The following is an 18,809-nucleotide window of genomic DNA, read 5'->3' as shown; positions in this document are numbered from 1 at the left end:
ACACAATTATAAAAAAAAACAAAAACGTTCCTATTGACGTAGCAATCAACAATAATTTATTCCTCAACGAACCTAATGTACGTTTTATTGGGTCTGTTTCCTTACGAGATGTCAGACAATTTCACGTTTTCAATGAACCCTTTTTGTATTCTCTGGTAATTAAGTCTTCACACATTTTTTTCATAAGCATTGAAATCAATTTAGTCTTCGAGTGAACGTAGATATTCTTGTAAACACCCAAGGACAATTCCTCCTTTCTCTCAAATCTTGATGAGATTGTTTAACCTCCGTCATAAAGCGGCCACGAGGTCTTGCTCCGAGATGATTAGCGGCGGCTAGTGCGCCGTGATTATCCCCGACTTCTTGACCGGCTGGGCCGCCAGTTCATATCTGGAGAAAGCTCCAAGCCGGCGGGGTTTGATCAGTGTCAACCTGACGTTTCTGCTCATCTCGGTTGGTTTAAGGCCCGGGTGGGGGGGGGGGGGGGGGGGGCGCATTAACCAGCAAACAGATTGTGTCATTGTGCGCTAATGTAGCGTAGCGGCGGCGGGATTAGGCTGACACAGCGGCACGTTCCCATCCCGACGCGGACAACCCACCCCTGCCCTCCCGCTCGTCCCTCTAAAACCAAACAGATGACATCAGCCATCCACAATCTCCCCCTCTCTCTCCCACCCCGTCGGATATCCCAACTGTGAAAAGTTCCCGGTGGTGGTCTTTGAATCATCGCGCGTCCCCCAACGGAACCGCGAACTGCAGACTGCGACCTACTTTTGATCGCAAAGTGACGGCGCTGGAGCTGCGATGAAAGGAGCCTTTCAAATCTTTCCGCGACCAAGGACGGGAAAGCTCGCTCTGGTTCGGCGTTGAAAAGATGACACGGCGGTAGGTTGCTTGTTGTTGTGTGTCATCCACCTGAACGGCGCACTTGATGCCCTACTTCGGGGGCGGGCGCTCTGAAATGAAGCTTCTGGAGATGCGGCTGTTACGTACCGGTTGCGGGGCAGAAAGCTGCGTTTCACATGCAAAGGGCGGCCCGTGCGCTAATGTGAGCCGACAAGCGGCGAGAATCGGTAGCGTGCCCGGAATAAACGAGTGCGTTTTCTGAAGCGGAAACATGAATAAAACGTTTTTTTTTAATGACGCGACTTCAGCCTCCTGACGTTAGCCACATAGCGGACGGTTACTTCTCGCCGTTTTTGCCTGCGTCGACCTTCGCTCGCCAGAAATTAAGTGTTGATTTGTGACCTCGGTTCTCGGACTTTGACATCGCATCCTCGCGCCGTGTTTACCGTGTTTTGGAACAAGAAAGCTTTAAAGTAGGAGAAAGCTGCCTCAATGGGCTGCAGAATGAAAGCGCATGTGTCTCGCTAATGCTAAAGTGAATAAACTTGAATAAACTAGCTCAGTTTGGTGTAGGAGCGGGTCTATTCTTTTTGTTGAATTTTGTTGAATGAAGTCTTATAAGAGAGCGTTGCCTAGACGGGCTGCGGAAAAAAAAATTGAAACAGGTCATTGGCTTGGTCATGTTTCGAATGCTGATGCTAAATAAACAGAGCGATGCTACAAACGGGGAGCGACAGTCGGGTCGGAATAGTTTTGCCGCCTGAATGGGCATGAAGCGCATCTGATATATCGTCAAGCAAAAAAGTCCAACCCCCGATTCCACTGCCTGGCTTTTTTTTTCCCACCTAACGATGTCATCACCAGGTGACTACACGTGCACGGATAAACCCGCCTCCTTCTCAATCAGTTCCCCCATCCCGCCCGCCCGCCCGTCTCTTCTCCTCAGATGCAGCCATCAGCGCCTCTGGCTGTGCTCCAGACCATCCCGACGGGTATTAACTTTTCATCATCAGTCCAGCCAAAACGACTCCTGCGCTCACCGGATCGCCCGCCCCCGCCCCCTTTCCATCCACATAAATGATATATAATCACAGTTGATTAAAGTCCCTTGCTCCGCACCATGGGAGAAATCTGCCAATATGCACCGCGGCGAGCAAAGTGCAAAGAAAGCAGCTTTCGGGCTCATCGAGCACAGCCTCGGCAGGCGCGTTTGTCCGCTGGCTAATCCGTGGCGCTAATGCCGGGGCATTAGGGCTGCCCCTCACTTCCTAATTGGCTAATGGCCGGATTACGCGCCGTACAATGGACCCTGCTGACACTTTTTGGACACTCAAAACAGAGGGTTTAAGGCACTGGGGACGGCATTAGAATCACCACTGAACGTGCGTCTTGTTTCCATTTTATTTTTGTTTTTTTCTGCTGCCCATTTAGGCAGCGCCCTCCAACTTCAAGGCTTCAATTTACACCAAGCTTTCATATTTCAAATAGTCCCGTTGTGCACTAATCGCTCTTAATTCACCTGAAGCCCTACCGAGTCCCGTGTAGATTTTCTTCTGCTTCCCATCTAGGCAGAGTAATGTTGATACCGTAGCATTTAGGAGAAACTTTCTAGTTCCGATTAATCCAGCACGACAATATGCTGTCTTTTTGTTCAGTATTAGTGCAAGACTTGAGCGTTCCTGCTCTTTCGTTTTGTTCCCGCTGCCCATTCAGCCGCTTAGATTTCTCTTGATGTACCACTACAAACAAATCTGAACCTGTCTCATTTTCCTTCTGCTGCCCGTTATGGCAGTGAGTGCCCTCCAAAATAACAGCGTCCTAATTGCGACAAACACCCTCGCTCATAAAAAATAAACCCGCACTGTTGCGACCTCTCCCTCTTTATTTAGCGGTGGCATTGAAAGCCGCAATGCTTTTCTTCCGCTGCCCGTTTAGGTTTCTTGCTCCTGAAGGGAAAAAAGGACAAAAGAGGACAAGCACTTAATGGATAAGCGTTGATGCATTGCACCTGTGCTGTGTCCTAATCTTTCCTCTTCAAGGCCATTAAAGTGCGCGTGTGTGTGTGTTTGCAGTGTGGTGATGAGGTCTAACGGGGTCTCCGTCCACTTGTCACCCGCAGGCACCACCAGGCAGCCCAAGGAGGGCGAGGTCCCCGGGGTGGACTATCACTTCGTCAGCGTCCGGCGCTTTATGGAATTGGAGAAAAGCGGCGCCTTGCTTGAGAGCGGAACCTATGAAGGTGAGCGCGCCCGAATGTGTCCGTCTTGCGGGACAATATCGCTTAATTTATAACGAGCTTACTTGTTGCGCGGCGCTGTCTCTTTTAGCGTTAAGCATGGTGTTGAACCACTTCTTTTATACGTTTTTGTATGTAGTTTTATCACGTCCAAGCATATGGCTTAGGAACGCCTGCTCACTCGTGTTTCCAGATAACTTTTACGGCACGCCCAAGCCTCCCGTCGAGCCCGCTGCTCCGTCGCTAAATGTAACGGAGCGACTGCTGCTGCTGCCGGGCGCCAGACCCAGCTCGGAGGGCAAGCGCAAGCGCAACAAGTCGGTCAGCGACATGGAGAAGGCCAGCATCGAGCCACCCGAGGAGGAGGAAGAGGAGAGGCCCGTCGTCGTCAACGGCAACGACATCGCCCTCACGCCAGGTCAGACCCGACGTGGCGGATGGGTTTATTTCAATTCTATTCATTCCGGCCGTATTTCTTTTTTCTTCTTCTGCAAGCATCCCATGATCACATGAAGGGGGCGTCATAAAAGGGGCATTGAGTTTTTGGTTTTTTTTTTTTTCTTTTTGTGATTTCCAAAGCCAAAACCGCACTGGGGTCCTGTGACCCGTCTAAGCTGTTCTTTACGGCCCCGCGAGACGGCCAAAATCCCTTCAATTGTAGAGAGCGTCGATCAGTGTTACCGGCCACACGGAGGGAGGGAGGAAGTCATTTGCAAGTATCGCTGCTTTAGCCGAAGAAAACTAGAATGAAGTTTTGGTTTTACCGCAAGGATCTTAAACAAGGTAGGATCCTTTAATTTTTTTGCCGTGCACGGAACTGCGACGTGCGGCGTCATGACAATGATCGGCATGAAATAGCAGTAGAAACCACCACTCGGGCGTCTCTCTTTGTTTCTAATCCGAGTTCTTAACCAGAACTCACTTGATGTAATTGGAGATTAGCGCAGCCCGATTTTCCCGGGATAATCGGGATTCCCCCGGATGTGCGCAATTTCCCCCGCCACGTGTGCAGGTAGCCGGCTTTTTCAATCAAATCTGATCGGCTTTTCCGCCTCGATAAAGCTTCGGTAGGACGGTGTTCTTCTCGAAAATGCCTCTGATTGCTTTCATTTCATTTCACCTGGGGGTGAAAAAGTCCATACGATGAATGTGGCAATCTCTAATATTGTACCGCTCTTTTCTGGCGTACATACCTTGGCCACCAGGGGCAGCATACTACATGACAGTCCCAATTGAAGCTGCAGTCATACTAGCCGTTCTTCACAGAGGATAAGGAATATATGCTTATGCGTATATTGTCTGTCTGTGTTGCTCCACTGTTTGTTAGCATTGAGCTAGCATTAGCTTTTTCAACAAACCTCCTTGGGCTTTTGTTGACACACGGGCCCTCAAAGTCGGTCAGAGCGGCCGGCTTTTCAACCGGGTTTGTTGTTCTCCTCCCCTTTGCCACGGCAGAGTCGAGCGAACACGAGGACAAGAGCGGCCCGGGCGTGGCGTCGCCCCCGCCGGGCGACGCCCCGGCAGAGGCGGACCCCGGCCGCTCCCCGAAAAGCGCCGTCCTCCCCAAGATGGAGGAGAGCGACGAGCTGGGCCCGCTACCCGACAACTGGGAGATGGCGTACACGGAGAAAGGAGAAGTTTACTTCATCGAGTGAGTGACACATTGAGGACGGCTGCTCGGGTGTTTTTATTCTCGTAGGGAAATCTTGGGAACGTTTCAGACGTTCCAAAGGTGCTTGGCGTCAGTCAATTGTCATCGAAATGATGATTAATTAAAAAAAAAAAAAGATTTGATTATTTATTCTAAAGATTGTTTCAGAATTTATCTTGAATAATTATTGGTAAAAATGTTGCTTATTTTCTTTGCTGTGTAGGAAAACAATATTATTTGTATTTAAAAAAAAAAAAAAAAAAAAAAAAAAAAAGGGATTTATAGTTTTAGTGTAGTATTTTTTATTGTATATTATTTTGTATGTGTTTATCATCTAATTATCATCATCATATTTTGTTGTTGTTGCGTGATTACATTTTAAAAATATTTTGTCATACTTGGAAGCTGTGATGTTTCAGGACAAAAATTCCACCTGTTGCTGAACCTAATCCTTCACGCATGTAATCATGCATTCTTCAATTTTTAATGAATTGTTTTAGTTTGTTCGTTTTTGCTTTTTTTAATCCGCTGTTTTATTGTTTTTGAATTGAGCCACTCCCATCTGCATTCCGCCATAATGAGAGGCCGCCAGCAAATTAAAAGTATCGATCGCCTTTTTTTTTTTTTTTTTTTTTTCTCCCCTTTCTTCTTCTATTCACCAAAACGATGCAGCCACTCGATGAAGCTCCCACCTCTCTCGCTCTGCCTGCCTCGCTCTCTCTCGCACATTGCTCGCTCGCTCACTTCTTGTTTGTCGTCCCTTTGCACAGCCACAACACCAAGACCACGTCGTGGTTGGACCCCAGGCTCGCCAAGAAGGCCAAGCCGCCCGAGGAGTGCAAGGAGGACGGTGAGTTAGCACACACGCTGGCTGGGATGGAGTCTTATTTATGTACTTGGGAGTTAAGATGCACCGCTGCTTACAAAGAATTCTTTATTCGCGGCTGGGAGCGCACTCACACCCGGGATGGACCGAATTTAACAAACGGGGCCACCTGTCACCACATAGAGGGACCGCCGTCGCGTTTAAGCTAACATAGCATCGCAATTACTCCTCCCCAAAGTAGCTTCGGGCCAATTAAAAGCGCAGATGTGGAGAAAAAGTGTTTCAAGCGTGTCATCCAATTTTATTCCGGAATGAATGCGTCTTCTGGAATAAACGGCGCAAAGTTTGCGAATCCCCGGCGCTATCGTTAGCATAGACTTTCCCATCACTGCGGCGTTGAAAGGCGCGCTTCCACATCACAGCCGCCCCGTCGTTACATAATCGTCTTGATATTTGCGTTTGCCGTCTCGCTCCATCCACATCGGGATGCGCCTTTGTCCCACTTCCCTTTCCTTTCCTTTCCGCCTGTCTCCTTTTGCTTTTGGCAGACGGGAACAAGCGGGGCGTGCTTGTTGTTTGCTTTTGTTCCAAGCGAGCTGAAAATGTTGTTTTTGAAAGTCTTCCTTCCCCGCCGAGCGTACGTTGGCTGGGAAATAAAAACGCCTCTCACCTACGTTCTGTTCGACACTAAACGCCTACAGGAATGCAAAATGGAAGAAAGTCGATTACAGTCACAACGCGCGAGCGTCAAATATTCATTTTATAGTTGTTACAGTCTCAGTGTGATAACAAAACAGTTTGGATGACGATCAAATTTTCGGTAGTCGCCGTTTCTTTCACAGTACGGTACCATATGAAACGACAACATCTCTTGATGGCGTTTTATAATTCCGTAGTCAGGCACTTTCATCAATGTGCGATTATCAAACAAAGGCCGCCGTCATACGTTGGGAGAGCCCTGACAGCTCGAGCAGTGCTCTGATTGGCTCTCCATCAGCCAACACGGACGGAAAGTTCAAGCCCGCACGCGCGCTCGCGTGCCTCCAATCTGCCGTCCACAGGTGTGCGTGGATGTTCCGCAAATACACCCATCAATCATGTCGCTGACAACACTACTCCTCTCCTCGCCTCGCCTCGCAAACCTCCCCTCATGACTCCGCTCAAGGTGAAGGAGGGCGCTGCTGCTGCTTCTCGCCCGATAATAACTCACCTCCGCCGCGCGCGCGCGCACACCAGAGCAGGCACGCACGCATCGGCTAAAGTGTGGGTGGTGCGTCAAAGATTTACTGGACCAGCGGTGGTGTTCAAATGTGCTTCTTATTGACTCTGTAAGGAATTTAGTGGGGCCGCAAAGGTAGCCTGCTAGCGTTCAGCGCTGATACCAGAGGAGGGGATATCAATTACGATGGCGATTGTGCAGCCGTTGAAATGTCCAAATTGGCCACGCAAAACTTGAGATGTTTAAAGTCGTGTGTCGACGCGCAATCGTGAGACTAAGAATTCGATGCTCGTGTCGCGATACTGGACTGTAAAAGAAACGACCGATATTTGTTTGACACAAAACGGACACGGGGAGCAAAATCTTTTTTTTTTTTAAGATGATCGTTTTCATATTGCTATCATATGAATATTTGCCTAAAAATTTTTTTTTAAATGTCTGTATCAATGTGGTATCATGACAGTTATTTATCAGTATCGACACCGTATCGTAAAAGGGCGCCGGGATTTTATTGACATTGTATGTCAGCAGAATGGAAACGATATCAACATTTGACACTCATGCATCAGATGCAAATTCTATAGGCGTCCATCCCGCAAGCGCTGACCGCAACTGGAAATGTTCCTAAGAGGCGGTGTTAAAGGCCTTCCTTCCTTCACAAAAGGAAAGGAATTCCTCCCATTGCGCCTTTGCGGCCGTCCGTGACCCGGAAGACTTTGCCGGCCACAAAAGAAACACTCGCTTCTTTACGAGCTCTTGTTGCCGATCAATGGGAAGGTCGGCCCAGGTCTCCGCCGACGCGTTTCTGCTGAGATCCTCACTCTGCGCTCCGGAAGGAAGCACGGGGGGAATTAAATGGCTTCTTTTTCCCGCAGTCGCCGCTATTTATCACTTTGAACACGCTGGGAATTGAATCCACAGCTGGGCATGGGGGGGCGTTCATGCCAGCCACATACACACGCTTGAGCCGCACATCCGACAGGCCATTTTTTAGCACGCCTCTGCATTAAAAGATGATGAAATATGACAAATGATAACCTCCAGAGACTTAAGGAAGGCTACTCAAATGGGGCGAGGGCTCTCGCGGGCGAGGGAATGGCTTGAAAGCTTTTGAATTGATGATTTGTCGATGAAAAGATCAGAGGCAAATCAATAGGGGGCAGCCCGGTGTGGTGCCTTCCACAAAACTGGGAAATTGCAGACCTCGTCCAAGAAATGTGCATCGAAGCTGAGAAAATGTAAATGTGTGTCGGTATTACCACATAACACAAATAGCACTAGCTTAGCATTGCGTGGATGTCTGCCATCTTTTTTGTTTACGTTCGATTGTGGGTCCGGAACCATGTCAAATTCTCAACGTTCCCGCATGCATCAATTGATGGACTGCCCTTGTTATCCGAAAATTGCAAAATGCTACCTTTCGAAAAAATAAATAAATATGAGAAAAATAGCTTAGCTTAGCTTATTTTAGCTTAGCTAGGCTCCGTCTTTGGCCATTGTTTTTTGTCAGCCACAAATTCTGGGCAGTCTTGCGCGCATCATTAACGCAACTTCCCGCATTGTCTTCAAGCGGAAAATGTCAACATCCCAAGCATTCGGGTAGCTTTGGTGCGCTAGCATTAGCGTCCCGGAGCTAAATTGACAGCGACGGCTTAAAGTGAAAGTGAAAGGAAGAGATACAGCTTTTGCCTTTGATAGTTTTTTTTTTTCTTGCGTGTGGGAGGATGCAAGTATACAGGACACAGTGTGAGTGTGTGTAAACTAGGCCAAGGAATAATATTATGTAAGCACACAATGACCATATAGAAAAATTGAGGGGAAAAGATGCTCGAGTAAATCCGAGACTCGTTTTGACGGGCAGACTCTCGGGTTTAGTCGAACGTATTCGTCGACAAATCAAAATATGTACTTCACATTAAGCTGTTTTTAATTAAGCCACTAGAGTCATTTTTTTCTTTCTAATCATTTGATGCACTTTTTGGGGAAAGGAACATGAGTGTGAAAAAAATGTTTGTTTGATGTCATTTCACCCTTCGGTTTGTGTCCAATGGAACGAAGCGAGTGTTATTTTTCTCTGAATCCGATTCTTTGATGTCTGTTTCTAGAGCTTCCGTATGGCTGGGAGAAAATCGACGACCCCATTTACGGCAGCTACTATGTGGAGTAAGTCGGCCCCATCAAAAGGCGCTCGGCGCAAAGTCTCCGATTTTTGCTCGGAATACATATTTCACAACCAAATATGAAAATCTATTTTTTTTTTTTTCCCTTCCCCTCGCGATGCCCGTTCTGCGGCTCGCTTACGTAACGTGGCGGCGGGCCATTTAATTAATCATCATAGGGAGAGACGAGCCCGCCGCAGTGCCTCGTCGGGACCGTCGGAGCGGGCGAACTGATGATGATGATGATGATGATGATGATGATGAGGTTTTTCTTGTAGCCACATAAACAGGAGGACCCAGTTTGAGAACCCGGTTCTGGAGGCCAAGAGGAGACTCCAGCAGGAGCAGCAGATGCAAAGTCAGGGGCTCTCCTCGCTCCCGCTTCCCGCCATCTACAGAGGTAATCATCATCATCATCCGGCGCTTATTCATTCGTGGAAATATGGATTTTTTTTTTTTCCAGCGGCAGCAGCAGCAGCAATATATCCTCTTAAGGGACCTCCAGCCTCCAGTTCACGTATCACTTAATAATCCAACTTGGCGTGAATAATTTGATTCTTGATACACAAAAGTGAAGGTGAACAGCAGAAAAACACGACATGCATCAAAAGAATTGGGACGGAACCCTAAATGTCTTCTTAGTAGAATGGCACAATATTTTTGCCCAGTGGAAAAAAACGTCCTGCGTTCGATTGGCGTACCAAATTGTCTTGTCTTGTTGACCCCACTGAAGCGGCAATGATGTGACGGCGTTGCCCGTCTCCATGGCAACACGTCCCAGTGAGGCTGTTTCTCTTCCACCCTGTCCTCCCCTCCAAATGTCAGTCCAAGATGGCGGCGCCTGCGCCACCCTCCCTAGGTCCTTGGCCGCCCACGCGGGCCCGGCGCCGGAGCGCTGCCACAGCCTGAGCGACCTGTCCTCCCACCCGGCGGCGCGGCGCCCGCCCTCGCCCTTCGCCGCCGCCGACGTCTCGCCGTTGCGACACGTGCTGACCCGCCGCATGAACATGAGCCCCCGCCACCATCGCCGTCACCGCCAGCCCCGTGCCCACCGTAGCCCCTCACCTTTGTGCCGTTTCGTCAGTAAGTAGGGGACGTGGCCACGGAGGCGAAAGAATGACGTAGCATGCTAGCTCCTGATTCCCATTGAGGCAGGTGAGCTAGCAGCAAGAAATTTTTGGCGCAAAAACAAAATCTTAAGTTTTATACATTAGGTGCAGCAGCATTGTATGGAGCCGAAAAATAAAAAGAAATCGTCCCAATTATACGTGATGAATTAGATACGATACAACCAGATGTGGTGCTAGCTCCTGCTTCCCGTTGAGGCGGTGTGACAGGAAGTGAGCCATCCCGCCGCTTATCTCCTCCCCTGAATCGTCCCAGAATTTTTTTCCCCCCCTCAATGGAACTTTTCCCTGATTGACAGCATGCCATTGGCTAGGGTCCCACAGCTTCAGGAAGGGACCGCCTCCCTCCCCCTTCCCGGCCGCCATATTCCTTGGAGACGAAGGGTTGGGGGGGGGTACACCTGCATTCTTAGTGTCCCACCACCCACATTCCCTGCCAGACTTTTTGGACAAGCTTTCACCTCAACCCACAGCGGCTTTGAAGACCCTTAAACCCAATCCTACCTGTCATGGATGTGTTTTTATTTACCCGCGTGTAACCGCCGTGTTGGTTTTGCCCCGCCCCCCACCCCCCCCCCCCCCCCCTCTCGCAGAGAAGCCGCTGTTCACGCGCGACCCCACGCAGCTGAAAGGCAGCTTCCTGTCCACGGCGCTCCACAAGAGCAACATGGGCTTCGGCTTCACCATCATCGGCGGCGACGAGCCCGACGAGTTCCTGCAGGTGAAGAGCATCATACCCGACGGGCCGGCCGCCGCCGACGCCAAGATGGCCACAGGTAGGAAATGGACGCTCGTGGGATTGCGTTACGGGGGTCGGTGGACTGCCCTAAAGTTTTTGCCCATGTTTAATAAATGGCCTCGTGATAAATGGATAAAAATGTGAATCGGAACGGCATCTTTTTTGCGGCTTGACTGTCCCAACTTTCCCATCATTAATCATGACTTTATGACCTCGTTACGCAAGCATCCCCCCCCCCCCCCCCCCCCACACACACACAACTTTTTAAGCCTTCCAACAGAGCGCGGTCGGGAATTTAAAGAACACCCGTCAGTGGAGCGCTGACGTCTTCCCTCGCCGTCACCTTCGCCGATGTCCCTGGCCGGCGTCAAACGGATATTTAACGGCCGCTTTTACGACGCGCTCGCTTTTGGAGGTGCGCTGAAGGACACCGAGCAAGCGCATGCTTTGTGTTTTAATCAATGCCAGGGGAGCGTTTGCTTTTGACCGTCGACGACAATCCCGCCGGGCAAATGACGCCGTCGCGATGCCCTCGCGGGTGGGCAAGGAGAGCCGCAGTTAAATGAACAGGACGAATGCACAAAATGACCGCCCTCACAAAGGGGCAAGTTCGACCACGGCGCTCACGAGGCCACGCCCCTGAAAGGCCCGCATCAACAATAAAAAGTGCCGTCCAAGAATTGTGTTTTGTGTATGGAGTAAAAGGCGCGAAAATGTCCGTTTTTTTTTTTAACGACGCCCTTGTTGCGCGCAGGCGACGTGATCGTGTACATCGACGACGTGTGCGTGCTGGGCACCACGCACGCCGACGTGGTCAAACTGTTCCAGTCGGTGCCCATCGGGCAGAGCGTGACGCTGGTGCTGTGCCGCGGTTACCCGTTGCCCTACGAGCCCGACGACGGCGGCGGCGGCGGCGGCGTCGTCTCCCCGCTGGGCATCATGGAGCAGCGCCCCCTCATGGTCAACGGTCGCCCCGGCTACGACGGCTACCTGGACTACGTCTCGCGCGCGGCCCGCCCGGTCCCGGACGCCGGCCGGGATCAGCCGCCGGCGCCGCCGCCGGCGGACGGCGAGTTGCTGACGCTGGCCCTGGTGAGGGGCGCCGACGGCTTCGGGTTCACCATCGCCGACGGCGCGGCCGGCCAGCGCGTCAAGCAGGTCCTGGAGCCGGCCGGGTGCCCCGGGGTCAGCGAGGGCGACCTGATCGTGGAGATCAACAAGCAGGCGGTGCTGGGCTTCACGCACGCGCAAGTGGTGGACATGCTCAAGGAGTGCGCGGTGGGCGCCGAGACGTGCCTGGTGGTGCAGAGACCCCTGACAGGTAGCTACTGCCTGGACGATTTTTCTTGCCAATCTGGATTGAGTCTTTATTTCCCTCGACTTTGCCTTTGCTTTTCCGCCCCTCGTGGCGAAAAAGTACAGGGGCCCGAGCAGCGACTTCTTTTTTGCCTTCGATTCTTTGCCGGAATCGCATTTGTGGTTTCACATTCGGGCTACGAGTAAGTCCATCTCATGTGTTGACTTTTTAGTCGTATTCCGGGAAATTCTGTTTCGTCTGTTGCCGTAGCAACTTGATCAGGTTTTTTGGTGTGCTGACGCTGTCTCGATGCCCGCAATATTCTGGACTTATTTCTGGTTTATGGAGCGGGCTTGCCTCTTTGTCTGTGCAGAATCGGGCCCCCCGAGGACGACTTTTCCCGCGGACGCCTCGTCGGGTAAAGTACCTCCGCCGCTTCCCGAGCGGACGCCGCGCGGGCAGGCCGCTCATGGCGTTGTGCGCCGTTGTCACCCGGCAGAGTACCAGGACATGGAGGTGAACTTGCGCAGGCACAAGTCCGGCTTCGGCTTCAGGGTCCTGGGCGGGGACGAGGCGGGCCAGCCTGTGAGTCCGGAGACACGTGAGAAGGCTCGTATGGCGACGCCGTTGCCTGCTCTCTTTTTTTTGGCAATACGGATGCGTTGTCATTTATAGTGATGACGTTCCAGCAAAAAAAAAAAAAAAAAAAAAAGACACCTGTTGCTGTTGAAAAATGGGGGTGAAAAAAAGTCTTAAGCGCTCGTGTTGTGCTGTTGCCGGGCAGATCTTGATCGGCGCCATCATCGAGAAGAGCCCGGCGGACGTGGACGGGCGCCTGCGCCCCGGCGACGAGCTCCTCTTGGTCGACGGCATTCCCGTGGTGGGCAAGCCGCACCGCTACGTCATCGACCTGATGCACGGCGCCGCCCGCAACGGACAAGTGAACATGCTCATCCGGAGGCGGAGGCAGGCCGCAGGTTTGTTCACTCCCGAGGAAACCGGCTTCAAGGAACGCAACCCTGGAATCCAACCCCCCCCCCCCCCCCCCCCCCCCCCCATGTAGGCGACGCGTGTCAGGAGAACGGGCGCCACTCGGGCTCGGTGTCCACGCAGCACAGCTCGCCGCGCAGCGACCTGACGTACGCCAACGCCGCCGCCGACGGAGCCCCGCCCGCCGGCGCGCAGCCCAGCGACGTCCTCATCCACCGGAAGGAGAGCGAAGGCTTCGGCTTCGTCATCATCAGCTCGCTCAACCGCCCAGAGGCGCCCGCCACCAATCGTAAGAATCGGCAAAGTATCGGGACGGCGTTTCGCCCGTTAAGCCGCCGCCGCCGGCTTTGGTGTCCCGCAGCGGTGCCGCACAAGATCGGGCGCATCATCGAGGGCAGCCCGGCCGACCGCTGCGCCAAGATGAAGGTGGGCGACCGCATCCTGGCCGTCAACGGCCAGTCCATCGTCAACATGCCGCACGGCGACATCGTCAAGCTCATCAAGGACGCCGGCCTCAGCGTCACGCTGAGGATCGTCCCGCAGGAAGGTCCGACGCCCGCCTCGGCCACAAAAGACTTTCTGCACACTTTTCCACGCAGCTCATCACAGATATTTACTTGAGTAAAATTTGGGAATTGATGCCAAATCATCAAATGGAAAGTAACTTTTCGATTCCGAGACGGAAATCGCAAAATGTGCATTTTTATCCTTTAAATTACTTTTTTTTTTTTAAATACATATAGTTGAAAATGTAATCATGAATAATTTTTGCCAATATTTCCATCATTGTATTTGATATTGTGCACTGGCAATCTCCTTGTAGCGGAGGTGAGCAACCCGCCGTCAGCGCCCAGCTCGGAGAAGCAGAGCCCCCTGGCGCAGCAGCAGCAGCAGCAGCAGAGCCCCGAGACGCAGCCGCCCAGCGCCGCCGTCAGCTCGCAGGCCGGCCCGGCAGCCACCGAGTCGGGCCAGTCCCTCGCCAAAGCCCACCGCAGCCCCGGCGGCAGACAGCCGCCTGCGCCCCCGACGCAGACGTACCCTCACGAGGGCAGGTAGTCACAATTTAACCCTCCAAAATTTTATGATAAAGTCAAAAATGTTTTTTTTTGCTTTTGGAATGTTATTTTTTTTTAAGTTCAAACATTTTTTATTCCTAAAATAATCAAATAGATTTGATTCTGGTCGCATGTAAAAATAAGAATTTTTTATTTTTTTTTTAAATAAACACTTTGTACGTTCAAAAAATTATAAATATTTTTATTGGAAAAATAAACCAATTGAATCACAAATTCTTATTGAATTATTTTATTGTGGTTAGAAAAGCAAAAAAAATGAAGCATTTATTTCAAAATTTTCTGACTTTTAAAAATATTAATTTAAAATTACATACATTGTTTCCCTTTTTTTAATTAAAAAAAAAATCATCAAATTAATTAAAATCACACAGACTAAGGTAACTATTTTCTTCTGGTTGCATGTAAAAAGCCGAACGAATTATGAACACGACATGAAAATAATTATAATTGTCCACTTTTTTTTTTTTTTTTTTTTTTAACACCACACCACTGTTGTAATTTTCTGAAACGTTGCCAGCTACAGATCGGAGGTGAAAGCCCGGCAGGACGTGAAGCCCGACATCCGGCAGCCTCCGTTCACCGACTACCGGCAGCCGCCGGTGGACTACCGGCACCCCCCGGTGGCCGACTACCGCCAGCCGCCCACGCTGGACTACCGCCACCCGCCCCTCTTGGACTACCGGCCGCAGTTCGCCATCCCGGACTACCGGATGCCGCCGGTGCAGGTAAGCCAGGCCAAGCGGGAGTCGTCCTCTCCCGACACGTCACCGCGGCAACGCGGCCGCTTTGCCGTCAGCTGTCGCAGGACTTTGACTTCTTCACGGTGGAGCTGGAGAAAAGCCTCAAGGGTTTCGGCTTCAGCATCCGCGGGGGTCGCGAGTACAAGATGGATCTGTTCGTCCTCAGGCTGGCCGAGGACGGCCCGGCGTTGCGCAACGGCAGGATGAGGGTGCGCGGCCAGCCAAAGATGGAATGCGTTGATTACGTCATATCTCATGATTAAGTCAAAACAACGATGAAACATCCGTTGAAAATGAACCCGCCGATCTCCCGTCAGGTGGGCGACCAGATCATCGAGATCAACGGCGAGAGCACGCGGGACATGACCCACGGGCGCGCCATCGAGCTGATCAAGTCGGGCGGCAGGCGGGTGCGTCTCCTCTTGAAGCGGGGCACGGGACAGGTGCCCGAGTACGGTGAGTGGGCGGGGCCCCCGTCTGCCGGCCACGCGTCCTCGCTAACATCACACGGGCCCGCCACGCGCGGGCGGCTAATCTTGTCTCTCCGCGCGCTAACCGCCGTGGTGTCACTAACTGATTGCTCTAGGTTGTCGCCCCCCCCCCCTTCTTTAGGAATGGTATCTTCCGCTCACTCCATGTGCATGAAAAGTGACACGCATGGCGCCCCCTATTTCGTCCTCATGGGGCACCCCAAGGACACGGTTTGTGACCCAGCCAAATTTACTTCTTCTCACCTTCACTCACTCTTGTGCTGTGTGTGTTCCTAATGATTTGACCCTCTCCCGTAGATAAATATTAGAAAACAAGCACTCGGTGTGATTTTTATTTTATTTTTTTTTTGTATTTCAGCCCCAGCAAATTATGTTGGGTTTTTTTCCCCCCCCCCAGCATAAGCACAGTGGCGTGGTATTGCATCATCATGTGTTTTTTGTGCATCCAGCAAAAGTCCACATAAATGCTATTGCACAAAAGTATTGGGACACACCTTTTGAATCAATGAATTTAAAATGATTCACTGGCCTTTGGGCTTCTTCATTTTACATTATATGCGTATCTGCCTCGGACACATTCCGGAAAGTCCCGATACTTTTGTACACGTTTTCAGTTCGGCCTGTAAAAAGTGTGTCTGTTGTTAAATGCTTGTGACAGTAACTGTGGAAGTTTAAGCATGCCGCTGCATGTAAACGTAAAGGCAGACGTTTTGTAAGCGTAAAAATAATTCAAGGCGTTGTAGCAATTTGAATTTTGATTTATGCGTGTAAATGAACCTCGCAGTCGGTGGTCGCCGTTTCACTTTCAAACTGTTGCTGACTATTCCAATTTGCCGACGTTCCGTGGGCTTGCGACGCTAATGCTAATCACAAAGCTATGTGCTTCCCTTCACCTTTAAGAAAGCAAAAGCTAAAGAGACAACCAAACCATCAAAGTGAGAGAGACGGGCGCAATTCCGACGCAAGCAAATCTCTTTGTATGTCATCAAAGAAAGAGATATAAAGTGAGTTTAAACGTCAAAGAGACACAGCTGTATATAGTGGCACAGACAAACTAGCTTTGCTGAAATGTATGGATGCTAAAGCTAGCGTTTGCTTGAAAGTGCCTTAGAAGTAGGGCTGAAGCAATAAAAAAACGAGTAACTTCAATATCCGGCACTTATGCTAACGGTGAGCCGGTTAGCCGCTAACCTGAGCTCACGACAGGCGGCTCTCATTCGCTAGCGCCCACGTCGCTCACCAGGCCGTTTAAAGCCACACACTTTCAAAGTCACAGATATTCCATGTTTTGTTGCGGATGCAAAATCAGTTTTTATCCGATGAATCGACTTTGAACGGCTCATCAGCGACCTTGAAGCGCTTCCCTGTGGCATGCGTTTTATTTTGACGGCACGCCGGGTGTTGCAGTGGCATGCGTCCGTCGCGGTGCTGCGTTCTTTTTTTTTGTTTTTTTTGGGGGGGGGGGGGTCAATCCTGACCTGTCCCCGCCGCGCGTCTCTTCCAGACAATGGCGCCTCTCGGGACGCTCGGCCTTCAGCCTCTCCAAGCCTGCCGGAAGTAGCCGCGCCGCTCGACAGCCTTTTGGCGGCGGCGGCGGCCGTCGACGGCGGCCGGTCCGCCCGCGAGGGACGCGTGGGCGGGGAGCGCCGCGCCGCGCCGGGACGCTCCGCCGAGAGAATTCCCGGAGAAAGCGGCTTTCCCCGCCGCTCCCGCCGTGCATGCAAACGGGAAGAGCGGGCCGGGCCCGGAGCCCGGGCGAGAATTGGCGGCCGGGAAGTCCGCCGTCTCTCCGGGGCCCTGGAAGATCCCCGGATCGGACAAGCTTCCCAGCGCTCTGCGGGCGGCGACGTCGGGCAGGTAACGGATCCACCTCCCCAGGAAACCGGGGCCGCTCCTCGACTCCGCCTCCTTGTTTTATTTATTCGAGTACGGACTAAATTATTGGACACCCTCCACCTTAAAAACCGGACGTTCATCCACTTTTGTTTGGAGGAATCGGCAGAACTGAGAAGCAATCAAATGTACGCAGCTTTTTTTTTATACGACAAGTCGGACACGATGGGGTGTATTTTCTCGGACTTTGCCTTAAGCGGACGGCGTGGGCCCAGCGAACAATCAAGAGTGTAAATAAGACGGAAAGGCTGCGAAAGGACGCCGAGGAGGGCATGGAGTGCCTTAGGAAGGAGCGACGGGGCGGAGCGTCGACGTTTGGAACAAAGGCTGCTAGTAACCACGACGACCATACATGAAGTACTGTGAATTTGATTACGTCGCCAGCTCGTCTGCTTTTATGTCCCGCAGGTCCTTAAGTGTGCCAAAATGGCTTCGCTCTTGTGCATTTTTGTACAATCAAGTCCAACGGTGTTTCGAAGCAGACGAAGTCGTCTCCGTTGCCACGGCGATAAGGGGACCGTCAAGCACAACGTGGAAGCGTCTTTTGTCTTTTTCATCACTTTTGTTGGGCGACAAAAACCAAAACGTGTGTGCGTGTTTGCGTGTGGATGCTGAGGCCACACAGCTCAGAATCACTGTGTAGTGTAAAACAAAGTGGAAAAAAAAAGAAAAACACGACTGCGTTTTATCGGCGGTCACCAAGACTTGTAGGTATGCGCAGCAATTATTTTTATGATGGAAAAATGCAGCACTATGAAGATATTAACTTGTTTTTTTTTTGTTCCCAGAAATCTTGTATGATAACTGATGAATAAAATAAAACACTGACACAACAATAGTAAAGCAATGTGCTAAATTACTCTACCAAAAACATGGAAATTAATCTTTAATAATCTATACGACAGGTTTAATCTTAAACTGTGTGCAAAAAGGCATTTTCTAATCCCGGTACAATATGACATGGTCGTTGTGAACAAACGAGGCATTGTACGGCGTTGTAGTGTCCACACGAGGGCGCACTAAATGAAAATGTCGTCATTGTCTTTCCCTGAATGTCCACTGGAGGGCGCTCTTCACGTAATTTTAGACCGCTTGTCTTTCCAGACGTTTTCATTAGTCACTAAATGAGCAGTGTTCATTTCTAGGCGTCTTCTTGGTTATGCAATGTCGCATTACACTTTCTCCTGGTGCGGTTTGACGTCATCATACTCTAGTTCCTCTTCTGTTTTTTTTTTTTTTTATTGCTTCATACTTCCCCTTTTAGATTGACATTTTTTTAAATGGCATGGAGCTATTCAAAAGAGCACTGGGTCACCATTTTGATTGTTGGAGGCCCTCAATCAAGTGTGGCAAAGTTGTTGTCTCATAAATGCATTGCATCAATCTGATAGATTGTTGTGACGTGTAGAACACGGCCAGCACTTAACACCTAAAAGCTTCCCCGGTGATGACGAGGGTATGAGCGTGGAAATGATCCTCACATGGCAGAACAGGCTAAGCAGCAGCCGTGTCTGGAGAA

At 50.8% G+C, this 18,809-nt stretch overlaps 1 protein-coding gene across 1 annotated transcript in view; it reads left to right on the top strand.

Moving 5' to 3' along the window:
• Positions 1-17,409, top strand: part of magi2a (membrane associated guanylate kinase, WW and PDZ domain containing 2a) — a 51,352-nt gene extending 33,943 nt beyond the window's left edge. Inside the window, 20 exon segments of the mRNA XM_086021955.1 lie at positions 2,966-3,085; positions 3,276-3,500; positions 4,538-4,733; positions 5,504-5,583; positions 8,884-8,941; positions 9,216-9,337; positions 9,763-10,020; positions 10,658-10,840; positions 11,558-12,124; positions 12,474-12,518; positions 12,600-12,709; positions 12,885-13,077; positions 13,164-13,379; positions 13,452-13,637; positions 13,914-14,142; positions 14,684-14,891; positions 14,963-15,115; positions 15,224-15,362; positions 16,902-17,092; positions 17,094-17,409. Coding sequence (XP_085878081.1) covers positions 2,966-3,085; positions 3,276-3,500; positions 4,538-4,733; positions 5,504-5,583; positions 8,884-8,941; positions 9,216-9,337; positions 9,763-10,020; positions 10,658-10,840; positions 11,558-12,124; positions 12,474-12,518; positions 12,600-12,709; positions 12,885-13,077; positions 13,164-13,379; positions 13,452-13,637; positions 13,914-14,142; positions 14,684-14,891; positions 14,963-15,115; positions 15,224-15,362; positions 16,902-17,092; positions 17,094-17,258 — 3,644 coding nt within the window. The 3' untranslated portion in view covers positions 17,259-17,409.
• The last annotated feature ends 1,400 nt before the right edge of the window (positions 17,410-18,809 follow it).

The sequence above is a fragment of the Filicampus tigris genome, chromosome 22 (assembly GCF_054856515.1).
Source record: "Filicampus tigris isolate MCC_2025a chromosome 22, RoL_Ftig_1.0, whole genome shotgun sequence".
Taxonomy (NCBI): domain Eukaryota; kingdom Metazoa; phylum Chordata; class Actinopteri; order Syngnathiformes; family Syngnathidae; genus Filicampus; species Filicampus tigris.
Note: the sequence above shows the minus strand (reverse complement) of the source record. Positions and strands in the feature narration are given on the sequence as shown.